Source organism: Melanerpes formicivorus, unplaced genomic scaffold (assembly GCF_026170545.1).
Source record: "Melanerpes formicivorus ecotype bairdi unplaced genomic scaffold, bMelFor1.0.p_v2 SCAF_67, whole genome shotgun sequence".
Classification (NCBI taxonomy): Eukaryota; Metazoa; Chordata; class Aves; order Piciformes; family Picidae; genus Melanerpes; species Melanerpes formicivorus.
This window is the reverse complement of record NW_027142419.1, coordinates 160,390-177,504: the sequence shown is the minus strand read 5'-3', so window position 1 is coordinate 177,504 and position 17,115 is coordinate 160,390. Positions and strand designations below refer to the sequence as shown.

Genomic DNA, 17,115 nt, shown 5'->3' with positions numbered 1-17,115 from the left:
CCTCAGCCTCCTCTTCTCCAGGCTAAGCAACCCCAGCTCCCTCAGCCTCTCCTCACAGGGCTGTGCTCCAGACCCCTCCCCAGCTTTCTTGCCCTTCTCTGGACACCTTCCAGCAGCTCAACCTCTTTCCTGACCTGAGGAGCCCAGATCTGGACACAGGACTCCAGGTGTGGCCTCAGCAGTGCTGAGCACAGGGCACAAGGACTTCCCTGCTCCTGCTGGCCACACTCTTCCTGCTGCAGGCCAGGATGCCCTTGGCCTTCTTGGCCCCCTGGGCACACTGCTGGCTCCTGTTCAGCTGCTGTCCACCACTACCCCCAGGTCCCTCTCTGCCTGGCTGCTCTCAGCCACTCTGCCCCCAGCCTGTAGCTCTGCCTGGGGTTGTTGTGGCCAATGTGCAGCACCCAGCATCATCTGCTTCACCCCTGCTGCCATGGGCAGGGACTCCTCTCAACCAGACTCAGCTGCTCAAGGCCTCATTCAGCCTGGCCTTGAACACCCCCAGGAAGGAGGCATCCAGAACCTCCCTGGGCAGCCTGTTCCAGACTCTCACCACCCTCATACTGAAGAACTTCTTCCTCAGCTCCACTCTAACCCTGCTCTGCCTCAGCTTCAAACCCTTTCCCCTTGGCCTGTCTCCAGACACCCTCAGGAGAAGTCTCTCTGCAGCCTTCCTGCAGGATGCCTTCAGCTGGGCAGAGCAGCTCTGAGGTGCCCCTGGAGCCTTCTCCTCTCCAGGCTGCACAGCCCCAGCTCCTTCAGCCTGTGCTCACAGCAGAGCTGCTCCAGCCCTTGGATCACCCCCTCTGGCCTCACTCCAGCAGCTCTGTGTCCTTCTGCTGGGGACACCAAAACAGGAGGCAGAAAAAGTAGAGGATAGGAAAGTCCTACTTACCACAGCTGAAAGATCCATGTTCACCATCCTCCTGTCCTCCAAGTCAACTGGCTGCAGGCCTGCAACTTTGATCTGGACAGAGGAGGTTCTGTACACAAAGCCCAGCAGCCAGTCTCCCCTAGGAGCAGAGCAGAGGAAGAAATCCCTTAGCAAGCCAACCCAGTGACTCCTCAGACCATGAGGAGCCCCAGGAAGCACAGGGATGTGAGGGCCAAGACATGGGGCCCCATGCCTGGAGATGCTCAAGGTGAGGCTGGACAGGGCTCTGGGCAGCCTGATCTAGGTGAGGGTTAAGGGGTGGACTGGATGAGCTCTGGAGGTCCCTTTTTGATGATCTGGAGAAGGGGATTGAGTCCATCAGCAGTGAATGAGCAGCTGACACCAAGCTGGGGGCAGGAGTTGAGCTGTTACAGGGTAGCAGAGCTCTGCAGAGGGACCTTGCCAGGCTGGGCAGATGGGCAGAGGCCAAGGGCAGGAGATTGAACACATCCAAGTGCCAGGGGCTGCACATTGGCCACAGCAACCCCAGGCAGTGCTACAGGCTGGGGGCAGAGTGGCTGAGAGCTGCCAGGCAGAGAGGGACCTGGGGGTAGTGGTTGGCAGCAGCTGAACAGGAGCCAGCAGTGTGCCCAGGTGGCCAAGAAGGCCAAGGGCATCCTGGCCTGCATCAGGAAGAGTGTGGCCAGCAGGAGCAGGGAAGTCCTTGTGCCCTGTGCAGTGTGGAGGACTGTGGAGTCCTGTGACCTGCAGGTGAGGTCTCCCCAGAGCAGAGCAGAGGGGGCAGGATCCTCTCTCTCCATCTCTGGCAATGGGCACTGGCAGCCCAGAAGGCCAATGGCAGCTTGGCCTTGTCTCTGACCCAATGTCCTCCCCAGGGTCTGCCCTGTTCCAGTGCCTGACCACACTGAGCTCCTCCTGGAGGCAGAGCAGCCTGTGAGTGTCTCCTGAAGATTAACCCTGAGGTGAAAGGCCTCCAGAGGGAGGAAGCTCTGTCCCTGCTGTCTCTTGACCCAGTGTACTCACCAGTTTCTGCTCTGTTCCAGTGCCTGACCATCCAGAACTCCTCCTGGAGGCAGAGCAGCCTGTGAGTGTCTCCTGATTAAACCTGAGGTGAAAGGCCTCCAGAGGGAAGCAGCTCTGTCCCTGCTGTCTCTGACCCAATGTCCTCCCCAGGTTCTGCCCTGTTCCTCTGCCTGACCACACTGAGCTCCTCCTGGAGGCAGAGCAGCCTGTGAGTGTCTCCTGAAGATTAACCCTGAGGTGAAAGGCCTCCAGAGGGAAGCAGCCCTGTCCCTGCTGCCTCTGACCCAATGTCCTCCCCAGGTTCTCCCCAATTCAAGCAAAATGTTTAAAAAGGGCTAAAATGTCCCAAAGCATTGGAGAGTGGCAGCAGGAGAAGGAAGCAGGGGACTGAGCACACACAGACCTGCAGTAGCCATTTATGATCCTGCCTGACACCACCCTGGTGATGGCTTTCCAGTGCTTGGCATCTCCTTCCACTGGAGCTCCCAGCAAGACCACATCTTCAATGATCCCTTCACAGCCTGGGGAGATGAAAGCAGAACAGCCCAGGTTCAGAAGCTGCCTCAGAAAATCTCTCTTCAGCTGTTCAGGACCCATCTGGCAATGCCTTTGGGCTGGGAGAGGGGAGGTTGAGAACTGGGGATGAGGAAGAAGTTCTTTCCACTGAGACCAGGGAGGCCTACAGGAAGGCTGGGGAGGGACTGCTCAGGATCTCAGGGAGTGATAGGACTAGGGGGAATGGAATGAAGCTGGAGGTGGGGAGATTCAGGCTGGAGGGGAGGAGGAAGTTCTTCCCCATGAGAGTGGTGAAGCCCTGGAATGGGTTGTCCAGGGAGGTGGTTGGAGCCCCATCCCTGGAGGTGTTTAAGGCCAGGCTGGATGAGGCTCTGGCCAGGCTGATCTAGTGTGGGGTGTCCCTGCCCATGGCAGGGGGGTTGGAACTAGATGATCCTTGTGGTCCCTTCCACCCCTGACTGATACTATGATACCTCAGAGCAGCCTTCCAGCACCTGCAGGGGCTCCAGGAGAGCTAGGGAGGGACTTAGTGGGGCTTTGGACTTAGAGCCATAGAATCAACCAGGCTGGAAAAGACCTCAGAGCTCAGCAAGTCCAACCTGGCACCCAGCACCTCCTGACAGCCAAACCATGGCTCCAAGGGCCACATCCAAGCCCCTCTTGAACACCTCCAGGCACAGGGACTCCACCACCTCCCTGGCCAGCACATTCCCATGGCCAATCTCTCTTGCTGGGAAGAACTCTCTCCTCACCTCCAGCCTCAACCTCCCCTGGCACAGCTTGAGGCTGTGTCCTCTTGTTGCTGGTTGCCTGGGAGAAGAGACCAAGCCCCTGAACACCTCCAGGCTGAGCTGCCTTCCTGCCCTCCTGCCTGGCCTTTATTGCCTTGCTCAAGCTCCTTAATTCATCAGTGACTCTTGGTGAGGCTTAGATGGTTAATGAGTTTAATTAGCTACACAGAGGGGGAGGGAGGAGGGGAGGGGAAGGCAGGCTGCAAGCAGACTCACTGCTGACTCAACTCCAAGATGCAATTGCCACCAACTGCTCCCAGAATCATTTTCCCTTCCTTTTCCCTCCATTACAAACAGACTCTATTAATAAACAGAGCCACAATGGGGCACAGCTTGGCAGGATTTTTGCTGCCTGACTCTGGGGAGAAAGCCCTCATGAGCACAGCAGATGACAGTGGCATCTCAGGGGCTTCAAAGGGAAAGGGGGGAAAGGAAGGGGGAGGGAGGGACTCGAGGAGTGAGACACAAGAGCTGCACAGAGCCCCCCAGCAAGGCAAAGCCTCCTCTGCCAAGGGCATGGTGGCATGTGGGGCAGCTCCCAGACTGGCCTGGCAGCCCAGTGGCACAAGAATGTCACCTCCTTGCCACACAGGCTGCAGACCACAGGGACTGGAGCACCTCCAGTGCAGGTGGTGGCTCTAAGCCACAGGGCTGCTGCAGGTGGCAGCACAATGGGGCTCCAAAGACATTCAAACCCTATTTGCTTTAGGTTTTATGTCCTGCCCCACGAGAATCAGCTGGAACAGACCTTGAAGCTCACCCAGTCCAACCAATCTCTGACTCTGCCAAGCCCAGGGCTAAACCCTGGCCCTCAGCACCACAGCTCTGGGGCTTTCAAACCCCTCCAGGGATGGGGATTCAACCACCTCCCTGGGGAGCCTGGGCCAGGCTTTGAGAACCCTCTCAGGGAAGAATTTTCTCCTATTATCCATCCTAAAGCTCCCCTGGGGCAACTTGAGGCCACTTCCTCTTGTCCTGCCTCTTGTTCTCTGGGAGTAGAGACCAACCCCCACCTGCCTCCTTTCAGGGAGCTGCAGAGAGCCAGCAGCTCTTCCCTCAGCCTCCTTTTTCTCCAGGCTCAACACCCCCAGCTCCCTCAGCTGCTCCTCCCCAGCCCTCTTCTCCAGCTCTACTCCAGCTCCTCAATGTCCTTCTTGGAGTGAGGAGCCCAAACCTGAACCCAGCACACAGTACTCAGAGTGCTCCAGAAGGACTCTTCCTCTTGGGAGAAGAACTTCTCTGCTGGCATTAAGGAAGCCAATGGAGAAGAGGCTCAGGAGGTGACTCTTACCTTTCTCTTGAGCCATTTCCTGCAGGCAGAAGTAAATGACTCTTGCTCCCAGGCTGAAGCCAATCAGTGTGACAGGTCTCTTGCCCTAAGGAGGAAGGGAGGAGCAAAAACCATCACCCTCCTGTCCCACAGGGTCCTGCCAGCAGCCCTGCAGGACCAGGGAATGCTTTCAGCACTCTCTGTTCTCTTTTCCTTTGCACCTTTCTGTGCTCAGACTCCCATGAGTGAAGCTGGCCTGGGGCTGCCTGGGGCTACATAGAATCAACAAGGTTGGAAGAGACCTCAGAGCTCAGCAAGTCCAAGCTGTCACCCAGCACCTCCTGGCTACTAGACCATGGCTCCAAGTGCCACATCCAATCCCCTCTGGAACACCTCCAGTTAAGCTTTCATTTGTCACCTGGATCTCTACCTACAGAATCCTGGAATCCCAGCATGGGTTGGGGATGGAAGGGACCCCTAGGAATCAGCCAGCCCAAACCCCCTGCTCCAGCAGGGCAGCCACAGCAGCTCACCCAGCAGCACAATGCCCTGGGTGGGGGTTGGAAGCTCTCCACACAAGGAGACTCCACAACCTCCCTGGGCAGCCTGCTCCAGGGCTCAGCACCCTCACACCAAACAACTTTCTCCTCCTGTTCAGATGGAACCTCCTGGGTGCCAGTTTGTGCCCTCTGCCCCTTGGCCTGTCCCTGGGCACCACTGAGCAGAGTCTGCCCCCAGCCTCTTGCCCCCCAGCCTTTAGCTCTTGCTGAGCATTGCTCAGCTCCCCTCTGGGGCTGCTCTTCTCCAGGCTCTCAGCCCCAGGGCCTCTCAGCCTTTGTTCCTCACAGAGCTGCTCCAGGCCCCTCAGCAGCTTTGGAGCCTCTGCTGGACTCCCTCCAGCAGTTCCCTGTCCCCCTTGAACTGGGGAGCCCAGAACTGGCCCCAGACCTCCAGCTGTGGCCTCACCAGGGCAGAGTGGAGGGGGTGGAGAACCTCCCTTGCCCTGCTGGCCTCACTCTTCTTCATGCACCCCAGGCCAGCCTTGGCCTTCTTGGCCACAAGGGCAGATCTTTTTGGGAGTGGAGAGCCCAAAGCTGGACACAGAGCTTTAGAAAAGCTTTCAGCTAAACAGAACAAATGTGGGCAGCATCCCTCTGATTCACTTGGCACTTCTTGCCCACTGCAGCAGGCAGCTGCTGCTCATCCTCATGCAGCACATTTCCATTTCTCAGCTGATTATTCCTTTTGGACTCCTTTTGGACTCTCCATCCCTGGCAATGGGCACTGGCAGCCCAGAAGGCCAAGGGCATTCTGGCCTGCATCAGGAAGAGTGTGGCCAGCAGGAGCAGGGAAGTCCTTGTGCCCTGTGCTCAGCACTGCTTAGGCCACACCTGGAGTCCTGTGTCCAGTTCTGGGCTCCTCAGGTTAGGAAAGAGGTTGAGCTGCTGGAAGGTGTCCAGAGAAGGGCAAGAAAGCTGGGGAGGGGTCTGGAGCACAGCCCTGGGAGGAGAGGCTGAGGGAGCTGGGGTTGCTTAGCCTGGAGAAGAGGAGGCTCAGGGGAGACCTTCTTGCTCTCTCCAACTCCCTGAAGGGAGGTTGGAGCCAGGTGGGGGTTGGTCTCTTCTCCCAGGCAGGCAGCCTCCACCAGAACAAGAGGACACAGTCTCAAGCTGTGCCAGGGGAGGTTTGGGCTGGATGTTAGGGAGAAATTCTTCCCAGCAAGAGAGATTGGCCATGGGAATGTGCTGCCCAGGGAGGTGGTGGAGTCCCCATCGCTGGAGGTGTTTAGGAAGAGCCTGGATGGGGTGCTTAGTGCCATGGTTGAGTCGATCAGATGGTGCTGGGTGACAGGCTGGACTTGCTGACCTCAAAGGCCTCTTCCAACCTGGTTAATTCTAATTCTAATCCTAGTTCTAGTTCTAATTCAAATTCTAATTCTAAGTCTAATTCCAGTTCTAATTCTAATTCTAATCCTAATTCTAGTTCTAATTCCAGTTCTAATTCCAATTCTAATTCTAATTCTAATTCCAATTCTAATTCCAATTCCAGTTCTAATTCTAATTCTAATTCTAATCCTAATTCTAGTTCTAATTCCAGTTCTAATTCCAGTTCTAATTCGAATTCTAATTCTAATTCCAATTCTAATTCTAATTCTAATTTTAGTTCTAATTCCAGTTCTAATTCTAATTCTAATTCTAATTCTAATTCTAATTCTAATTCTAATTCTAGTTCTAATTCTAGTTCTAATTCTAATTCTAATTCTAATTCTAATTCTAATTCTAATTCCAGTTCTAATTCTAATTCTAGTTCTAATTCCAGTTCTAATTCTAATTCTAATTCTAATCCTAATTCTAGTTCTAATTCCAGTTCTAATTCCAATTCTAATTCTAATTCTAGTTCTAATTCTAATTCTAATTCTAATTCTAATTCTAATTCTAATTCTAATTCTAATTCCAGTCCTAATTCTAATTCTAATTCTAATCCTAATTCTAGTTCTAATTCCAGTTCTAATTCCAATTCTAATTCTAATTCTAGTTCTAGTTCTAATTCTAATTCTAATTCTAATTCTAATCCTAATTCCAGTCCTATTTCCAATTCTAATTCCAATTCTAATTCTAATTCTAATCCTAATTCTAGTTCTAATTCCAGTTCTAATTCTAGTTCTAATTCTAATCCTAATTCTAGTTCTAATTCCACTTCTAATTCCAATTCTAATTCCAATTCTAATTCTAGTTCTAGTTCTAATTCCAATTCTAATTACAATTCTAATCCTAGTTCTAGTTCTAATTCTAGTTCTAATTCCAATTCTAATTCTAGTTCTAATTCTTATTCTAATTCTAATCCTAATTCTAATTCTAATTCTAGTTCTAATTCTAATTATAATCCTAATTCTAGTTCTAATTCTAATCCTGATTCTAGTTCTAATTCTAATTCTAACTCTAATTCTAATCCTAGTTCCAGTTCTAACTCCAATTCCAATTCCAATTCCAATCCTAATTCTAATCCTAATTCCAACCCTAAAGACACCAACCTGACAGTTACCTTTCCAACTTCACCTCCCAAGGGCCAAACCACCCCCACCACCCCCCCCTCCTCCAGCCCCCCTGTGCCTGGGTGATCTGCAGCTCCATTACCTGCTGCCTGCTGAGCAGGACCTGTGCCAGGTGCTTGCCCACCTCGGCAGAGCGGTGCAGACAGACCCCCCAGGGGTTGTCAATGACACTGGCAGCAGTCAGCAGGGATGTTGGCCAGGTCAAGGCTGTCACAATCCCTGCAGCACACAAAGCAAACAGCACAGCACACTCACCCAGCTGGGCCTGTTCACAGGGAAAGGTCCAAAGCAAGGTCACAGGTTGCATGGGGTGGGAAGGGACACTCAAAGGTCATCTTGGCCAACCCCCCCCTCCCCCTGCAGGGACACCTCTGATTAGAGCTAGGGCTAGATCTTGAGTGTCTCCAGGGATGGGGGCCACAGCTACTGCCCTGGGCAACCTCTTCCAGTGCCTCCCCCACCCCCATCATGGTGCAGAACTTCCTCCTGATCTCACAGAACCATAGAATCCAGAAGGCTGGAAAAGACCTCAGGGATCATCAAGCCCAACCTGTCCAAGCTAAACCTCCCTTGCTCCAGCTCCAAACCACTGCTCCTCATCCTCCCCCCACAGCCCCTTCTGAGCAGTCCCTCCCCAGCCTGCCTGTAGCTCCCCTGCAGACACTGAAATGCAGCTCTGAGCTCTCCCTGGAGCCTTCTTCCTCTCCAGGTATCTCAGCCTGTCCCCACAGCAGAGGTTCTTCAGTCCTCTGATCATCTCTGTGGCCTCCTCTGGACTTCCTCCAGCAGGTCCATGTCCTTGTGTTGGGGGCTCCAGACACAGCCCTGTAGGTGAGGTCTCCCCAGAGCAGAGCAGAGGGGGCAGGATCCTCTCTCTCCATCCCTGGCAATGGGCACTGGCAGCCCAGAAGGCCAATGGCAGCTTGGCTGCCATTGGCCTTCTGGGCTGCCAGTGCCCATTGCAGGCTCCTGGCCAGCTTCTCCCCCACAGCCCTTCCCTGCAGGGCTGCTCTCAATCTCCTCACCTCCCCCCAGCCTGGATTGAGGTCAAGGATTCCCCAACCTACCTGCAGGACCTTGCACTTTGCCTTGAAGAACCTCTGGCCCAGGCTGCCATGTCCTTACCTGACAAGACAGTCAATTTCAGGGCTTCCTCAGCCATCAGGTTGATGAAGCCATTCAGCAGGGTGTCTAAGGCATGGCCAAGCTCCATTAGGTACTTGGATTCCCAGGCCAGGCAGTACTGCTCACTGGACTGCAGCAGGTTGCTCCATGGTGCTGTGAAGCTCCCTGAGGAAGGTTGCAGAGATGGAATTCAAGGTCAGGGCAAAGCCAGAGCCAGCTGAGGCCTGGCAAAGGAGTCCAAGAGAGAAACAGAAAAGCAGCAGCAGGACACTGGGAGACAATGATCACAGAATCCCAGAAGGGTTTGGGTTGGAAGGGACTTTCAAGATCATAGAATCAGCAAGGCTGGGAAAGACCTCAGAGCTCAGCAAGTCCAAGCTGGCAACCAGCACCTCCTGACAGCTAAACCATGGCTCCAAGTGCCACATCCAATCCCCTCTTGAACACCTCCAGGCACAGGGACTCCACCACCTCCCTGGGCAGTACATTCCAATGGCTAACCATCCTCTCTGGGAAGAACTTTCTCCTCACCTCCAGCCTGAACTTCCCCTGGCACAGCTTGAGGCTGTGTCCTCTTGTTCTGCTGCTGGGTGCCTGCCTGGGAGAAGAGACCAACCCCCACCTGGCTCCAACCTCCCTTCAGGGAGTTGGAGAGAGCAAGAAGGTCTCCCCTGAGCCTCCTCTTCTCCAGGCTAAGCAACCCCAGCTCCCTCAGCCTCTCCTCCCAGGGCTGTGCTCCAGACCCCTCCCCAGCTTTCTTGCCCTTCTCTGGACACCTTCCAGCAGCTCAACCTCTTTCCTAACCTGAGGAGCCCAGACCTGGACACAGGACTCCAGGTGTGGCCTAAGCAGTGCTGAGCACAGGGCACAAGGACTTCCCTGCTCCTGCTGGCCACACTCTTCCTGCTGCAGGCCAGGATGCCCTTGGCCTTCTTGGCCCCCTGGGCACACTGCTGGCTCATGTTCAGCTGCTGTCAACCACTAGCCCCAGGTCCCTCTCTGCCTGGCTGCTCTCAGCCACTCTGCCCCCAGCCTGTAGCACTGCCTGGGGTTGTTGTGGCCAGTGTGTAGAACCTGGCACTTGGATGTGTTCAATCTCCTGCCCTTGGCCTCTGCCCATCTGCCCAGCCTGGCAAGGTCCCTCTGCAGAGCTCTCCTATCCTCTAACAGCTCAACTCCTGCCCCCAGCTTGCTGTCATCTGCTAATTTACTGATGATTCACTCAATCCCCTCCTCCAGATCATCAATGAAGATATTAAACAGGATGGAGCCCAGCACTGAGCCCTGGGGATCACCTAGCTCCAACCCCATGCCATGGGCAGGGACACCTCTCACTAGCCCAGGCTGCTCAAGGCCTCATCCAACCCTGCTTGGAGCCTCCACAACATCCAACCTGTTCCAGTGCCTCACCTCCCTCATGGGGAAGAATCCCTCCCTCATGTCTGACCTGAACCCAACTTCTCCCAGTCTGAAGCCATCACCTCCCATCCTCTCACTCCTTGCCTTGGTCAGAAGCCCCTCTGCAGCTCTCCTTCAAAGGGGCAGCACTGTGGTAACAAAGGCAACATCTCCTGGGAGGGTTAGACTGCATATTTCCACTGGTTTACAACCAATGTGTGCTTTGTAAATAACCCTGCAGCCTTGGCACAGAGTCCTCAGCATGGCCTGGCTCAGACTTCACAGCATCAGAGAATTGTCAGGGCTGGAAGGGAGCTCAAGGCTCAGCCAGGGCTTCTCAAACACCTCCAGTGATGGGGACTCCACCACCTCCCTGGGCAGATGATGTTTGTGGAGAGGACATTGCAAGCATTGGGCTTCCCCCCACTGCCTCATGGAGTTGTCAGGGCTGGAAGGGAGCTCAAGGCTCAGCCAGCTCCAAGCCCCTGCCATGGGCAGGGACACCTCACACCACAGCAGGTTGCTCACAGCCACATCCAGCCTGGCTGCAAACACCTCCAGGCAGGAGGCTTCCACCACCTCCCTGGGCAACCTGTGCCAGGCTCTCACCACCCTCCTGGGGAACAACTTCTTCCTCACAGCCAATCTCAATCTCCCCACTTCTAGTTCTGCTCCATCCCCCCCAGTCCTATTCCTCCCTGACACCCTCAGAAGTCCCTCCCCAGCTTTCCTGGAGCCCCCTGCAGATGACTCAGAGACAGCCAAGGCAGAGGGACATTGGACACTGCTTCTGTCAGCTCTTGAGGCCTTTCCTCCTCCCACCAGCCATCAGGCCAGGTCCTGCAGCTCCAGCTTCTCCTGCAGAGCAGAGGAAGCCTGGCCTGAGAAGGATGGAGTGCTGAATGGCTGGGTGGGCCCAGAAGCATGGGAAAGACCTCATCAAAACCCATCCCAGAGCCTCTGGCTGGCACTGCAGCGTGGTGGGCAGGGGCTGCACCAATGGCCCTGCCTGCAGACCTGCTGCAATTAGTTTCACTTTGCCATCCTGCCTAATTAGCTCCTCCACTTTAATGTTCTTTTTCCTCCCAGGTGCTAATCAGCAGCAGTGCCTGGATGCTTGGAGTGATAATGGCCATTTCCCACCCTGCAAGGCTCATTTCAGGCTGGCTGAATCATTTTGAAGCCATCCTCTCTTTTGTTGGCAGGGCACTTTGTGCCAGCAGGGGCCTGGGAAGGCTCTTAATGGACAGCTGAACTCTGAAGGGCAGGGAACTCTGAAAGGGCAGAGTGGTGGTGAATGGTGCCACGGCCAGCTGGCAGCCAGGCACCAGTGGTGTGCCCCAGGGATCAGTGCTGGGCCCCAGCCTGTTCCATATCTTTACTGATGATCTGGAGGAGGGGATTGAGTCCATCAGCAGTGAATGTGCAGGTGACACCAAGCTGGGGGCAGGAGTTGAGCTGTTAGAGGGCAGGAGAGCTCTGCAGAGGGACCTTGCCAGGCTGGGCAGATGGGCAGAGGCCAAGGGCAGGAGATTGAACACATCCAAGTGCCAGGGGCTGCACTTTGGCCACAACAACCCCAGGCAGTGCTACAGGGTGGGGGCAGAGTGGCTGAGAGCAGCCAGGCAGAAAGGGACCTGGGGGGAGTGGTTGATAGTAGGCTGAACATGAGCCAGCAGTGTGCCCAGGGGGCCAAGAAGGCCAAGGGCATCCTGGCCTGCAGCAGGAAGAGTGTGGCCAGCAGGAGAAGGGAGGTCATCCTGCCCTGTGCTCAGCACTGCTTAGGCCACACCTGGAGTCCTGTGTCCAGTTCTGGGCTCCTCAGGTTAGGAAAGAGGTTGAGCTGCTGGAAGGTGTCCAGAGAAGGACAAGAAAGCTGGGGAGGGGTCTGGAGCACAGCCCTGGGAGGAGAGGCTGAGGGAGCTGGGGTTGCTCAGCCTGCAGAAGAGGAGGCTCAGGGGAGACCTTCTTGCTCTCTCCAACTCCCTGAAGGGAGGTTGGAGCCAGGTGGGGGTTGGTCTCTTCTCCCAGGCAAACAGAACAAGAGGCCACAGTCTGAAGCTGTGCCAGGGGAGGTTCAGGCTGGATGTGAGGAAGAAATTCTTCCCAGCAAGAGAGATTGGCCATGGGAATGTGCTGCCCAGGGAGGTGGTGGAGTCCCCATCCCTGGAGGTGTGTAGGAAGAGACTGGATGGGGTGCTTGGTGCCATGGCTTAGTTGATCAGATGGTGCTGGGTGAGAGGTTGGACTTGGTGATCTCAAAGGTCTTTCCCAACCTGGTTAATAATGATAATGATGATAGTAATAATAATGATGATAATAGAGATGATGATAGCAATAACAATGATGATGATAGTGCCCATACTGATAATAGTGGTGCTAATAATGATAATGATGATGGTAATAATAATGATAGCAATAAAACTCACCCTTCCTTGACAGGCAACAGGAGAGAGACATCCCCCAGCAGCAACCCCCCCCCCCTCTTGTGTTGCTTCTGAACCCCCCTGGCAGCTGTTGAGGCAGGTTGCTGAACACATCAGCAGGCAGCTGACATGTGTAAGCTGACAGAGCTGCCCTGGGAACTCAAACACTGCAGCCTGCTCAGGGTGCTCTCCTGCTAGCTCACCTCCAAGGGCTGTGCTGAGCAGGATTCTCTTGACAGGGTTTGCTTGCCAAGAAGCCTCATTATCTGGCAGCCAGCAAGGAAGCAAAGGCACTGCTGCTGTTAATTGCTGGGGGACATAAACAGGAGGGCTCAGAGATAGGTGAGACATTTTGTGCTAGAGCTGGAAAGCAGCCAGCCCAAGGAGAGCTTGCCAAGCAAAGCCACACAGCAGTGAGGAACAGAGGCAAGCCTGCTGCCCTGCCCCTCCCAGCTCACTGCCCTCTCTTGCCCTCTGTTTGGGTTGGGATGGCAGATAGGGTGACCAAGGCTTGTCTTGAGAGCCAAGCTGCTTCAGGTTCCAGGCATAGTGTGGGGAAGGCACTGAAGCACAAACACTACCTGGGGTGGGACCCAGAGCCAGACCTTAAGGCTCCTGTCAGCATCATAGAATTAACAAGGGTGGAAAAGACCTCAGAGATCATCAAGTCCAAGCTGGCATCCAGCACCTCCTGACAACTAAACCATGGCTCCAAGGCCAACCTCTCACCCAGCACCATCTGATCAATTCAACCATGGCACCAAGTGCCTCAGCCAGGCTCTTCCTAAACACCTCCAGGGATGGGGACTCCACCACCTCCCTGGGCAGCACATCCCAATGGCCAATCTCTCTTGCTGGGGAGAACTTTCTCCTCCCCTCCAGCCTAAACCTCCCCTGGCACAGCTTGAGACTGTGGCCTCTTGTTCTGCCTGCCTGGGAGAAGAGACCAACCCCCACCTGGCTCCAACCTCCCTTCAGGGAGTTGGAGAGAGCAAGAAGGTCTCCCCTGAGCCTCCTCTTCTCCAGGCTAAGCAACCCCAGCTCCCTCAGCCTCTCCTCCCAGGGCTGTGCTCCAGACCCCTCCCCAGCTTTCTTGCCCTTCTCTGGACACCTTCAAGTCTCTCAATGTCCTTCTTAAACTGAGGAGCCCAGACCTGGACACAGGACTCCAGGTGTGGCCTAAGCAGTGCTGAGCACAGGGCACAAGGACTTCCCTGCTCCTGCTGGCCACACTCTTCCTGCTGCAGGCCAGGATGCCCTTGGCCTTCTTGGCCCCCTGGGCACACTGCTGGCTCATGTTCAGCTCCTGTCACCCACTACCCCCAGGTCCCTCTCTGCCTGGCTGCTCCCCAAGTGTGGGGAAGACACTGAAGCACAAACACTCCCTGGGGTGGGACCCAGAGGCAGACCTTTAGGCTGCTGTCAGTTTTCCCTTGTCTGGCCCTTACCATATTTGCCAGCACAGAGCCAGCCAGTGATTGCTATGGTGATGTGAAGCTGCTTCCCTTCAGTCAGTGGGAGGAATTCAAACTCTTCTATGGCTCCCACACGCTTCTTCATCTTGTATCCTACACACAGCAGGGCACAAACAAGGCTCAGCAATCACAGGGACACAAGCACCACCAGCATCACAGAATCATCACAGAGTGGCTTTGACTTGGAAAGAAGCTCCAAGATCATCCAGTTCCAACCCTCCTGCCCAGGGCAGGGACACTCTTCCCACCAGGGACACTCTTCCCACTCCTCCAGCCTGGTCTTCAACACCCCCAGGGAGGAGACATCTCTCACAGCTTCTCTGACCAACCTCTCACCACCCTCCCTGGGAAGAATTTCATTCCAATCTCCAGTCTCAACCCCTCCTCCCCCAGTTTCAAACCACTGCCCCTGCTCCTATCACCACAGGCACTTGGAAAAAGGCCCTCCCCAGCTCTCCTGTAGCCCCCTTCAGGTACTGGAGGGCTGCTTCAAGGGCTGCTTTATGCTTTTGCTTCTCCAGGCTGAACAGCCCCAACTCCCTCAGCCTGCCCTTGCAGGACAGGCTCTCCAGCTTGTCTTTGTGAGCCTCCTCTGGTCCCTCTCCAGCACTTCCATTCTCCTTCTTGTGTTGGAGAGCCCAGACCTGGGTGCAGTGCTGCTGGTGAGGACCTCACAAGAGCAGAGCAGAGGGGCAGAATCACCTCCCTCACCCTCTGGCCATAGTATCATAGTATCACAGTATCAGCCAGGGTTGGAAGAGGCCACAAGGATCATCTGGTCCCAACCCCCCTGCCATGGGCAGGGACACCCCACACTAGATCAGCCTGGCCAGAGCCTCATCCAGCCTGGGCTTTTGATGCAGCTCAGGACATGGTTGGCTTGTTAAGAAATCCCTGGGCAATTTAACTCAGGGTCTTCTCCCTTCCCAAGCCCTCAGCCAGCCCATGTGTTACTTAGAGCTTGGTAGGGAGCCAGGATGATTCTTCTGAACCGGTGTGACTGGAGGGAACCCCAGCAGAAGGCTATTTTGTTGGGGCAGATCAGACATCAGCTGCTGCAGCAGCATCCTTTGAAGCAGAGCAGCAAGCTTTAATGCCCTTCATCAGCCACAAAGCAAACCCTGCTTTTCTGCTTGGCCTGCAGGGGCTGCACAGCCTCTTAACCAGCACTGGAAGGGAAAGTCACCTCAGCTTGCCTTGCAGAGCTCAGCTAAGCCTTCAGCTCTGCATTCAGGCCTGACCCTCTACCCTAGCTAGCTGAGAAAGGTGTGGTCACTCTCTTACCAGTCAGGCCAGCTCCAGCTGCTCCAAAAAGTGAGGCCATGACAGCAATGCCAGCAGTGGAAGCCAGGGCGGCTGCTCCAGCGCTCCCGATGAGGGTGGCAGCTCCTGCAGCAACCAGAGGGGCAGCCAGCCCCCCTGTCAAGCCTGAGGATGCAAGCAGGGACAGCAGCCTCACAAAAAGCAGGCAGGCATTTCCCTCTGCTGGGTGAGCAGTGGGAATGCTGCTGAGAGAATCACTGAATCGCTCCTGGAATGGCTCAGGCCGGAAGGGACCTCAGAGAGCATCTGCTCCAACCTCCCTGCCATGGGCAGGGCTAGGGTTAGGGCATGGGGCAGGGACACCTCTAGGCTAGGCTCAACTGCTCAAGGCCATCTCCAGGAGGAGATACTTCAGAACACAACCCCCCCCCCAGACATAGACTCCTAGAATGGCTCAGGTTGGAAGGGACCTCAGAGACCATCTCCTTCACCCCTGCTGCCATGAGCAGGGACACCTCTCAACCAGACTCAGCTGCTCAAGGCCTCACCCAGCCTGGCCTTGAACACCCCCAGGAAGGAGGCATCCACAGCCTCTCTGGGCAGCCCATTCTAGAGTCTCACCACCCTCAGACTGAAGAACTTCTTCCTCAGCTCCTGCTCTGCCTCAGCTTCAAACCATTCCCCCTTGCCCTGTCTCCAGACACCCTCAGGAGAAGTCTCTCTGCAGCCTTCCTGCAGGATCCCTTCAGCTATTGGCAGACAGCGCTAAGGTCCCCCCAGAGTCTTCTCTTCTCCAGGCTGAACACCCCCAGCTCCCTCAGCCTGTGCTCACAGCAGAGCTGCTCCAGCCCTTAGATGATCATAGAATCAGTAAGATTGGAAAAGATCTGAGAGATCATCAAGTTCAACCTATCACCCAGCACCTCCTGACAACCAAACCATGGCTCCAAGTGCCACATCCAATCCCCTCTTGAACACCGCCAGGGATGGGGACTCCACCACCTCCCTGGGCAGCACATTCCCATGGCCAATCTCTCTTGCTGGGAAGAACTTTCTCCTCACCTCCAGCCTAAACCTCCCCTGGCACAGCTTGAGGCTGTGTCCTCTTGTTCTGGGGCTGGGTGCCTGCCTGGCAGAAGAGCCCAACCCCCACCTGGCTCCAACCTCCCTTCAGGCACTTGTAGATGTCAATAAGGTGATCTTTGTGGCCTCCTCAGGGAGGACCCCCCAAGGGCTGAGGGCAGCCTCACCCAGCACTGTTCCACCCCCAACGCTTGCCAAGCCAATCAGCAGGTATCTCTTCAGCTTCCTTCTCCTCTCCTTCTTTCTTCTGGAGACTTCTGCAGTTCTGTGGGGAGAAGTGGATGAGAAGAGCAAAAGCTGATGGGAAAGCCTGCCAGATGACAATGCTGCACCAGAGCTGGCTTTCATTCTCCTCACTGTGATCCCTCTGCTGGGAGCCACAACAAAACCAAAGGAGCATGCAGGTGTGGACTGGGACAACAGCCACAGAGTTATGAGCATGGACATAAACCTCCCCCCACCCCCCAAGCTTTCAACTGATCTCATTGCTGACAACAGCCAACAGATGTTACTTACTTGGAGCCCCCTTCCTAACAGGGCTGAAGCTTGCAAAAAGAGAGAAACAAAGAGTCAGAAGCATTTCAATGACCACTTAGTGCCTGGACACAACCCCAACCAAAGCACAGCAAGGCCAAGAGGAACCAGGGAAGTGCTTGAAGCAAAAGGCAGCAGAGGGATCATTGGTGCTGGCAGAGGGGCAGTGAAATTGGTTTCCATCAGCAGTGATCCCACTGAGCTGCCTTCCAATTGCACATCACAGTATCATCACCTAATCAGCAGTAAAGCACAGCCAGGAGT

General features: G+C 55.0%; 1 protein-coding gene across 2 annotated transcripts in view; it reads right to left on the bottom strand.

The window, feature by feature from the left end:
* The window catches only part of TMCO4 (transmembrane and coiled-coil domains 4), a 51,416-nt gene that overhangs the window by 6,152 nt on the left and 28,149 nt on the right, over positions 1 to 17,115 (bottom strand). The window contains exons 6-14 of one of the 2 annotated variants that reach the window (XM_068162708.1): positions 16,485 to 16,582; positions 15,256 to 15,399; positions 13,945 to 14,064; positions 8,673 to 8,837; positions 7,630 to 7,766; positions 4,517 to 4,601; positions 2,322 to 2,439; positions 1,919 to 1,961; positions 896 to 1,013 (exon numbers count right to left, since the gene is read on the bottom strand). In XM_068162708.1, the coding sequence (XP_068018809.1) occupies positions 939 to 1,013; positions 1,919 to 1,961; positions 2,322 to 2,439; positions 4,517 to 4,601; positions 7,630 to 7,766; positions 8,673 to 8,837; positions 13,945 to 14,064; positions 15,256 to 15,399; positions 16,485 to 16,582 (985 nt within the window). In that variant the 3' untranslated portion in view covers positions 896 to 938. The remainder of the gene's footprint in view (positions 1 to 895; positions 1,014 to 1,918; positions 1,962 to 2,321; positions 2,440 to 4,516; positions 4,602 to 7,629; positions 7,767 to 8,672; positions 8,838 to 13,944; positions 14,065 to 15,255; positions 15,400 to 16,484; positions 16,583 to 17,115) is intronic. The other variant, XM_068162707.1, reaches the window with a different exon arrangement.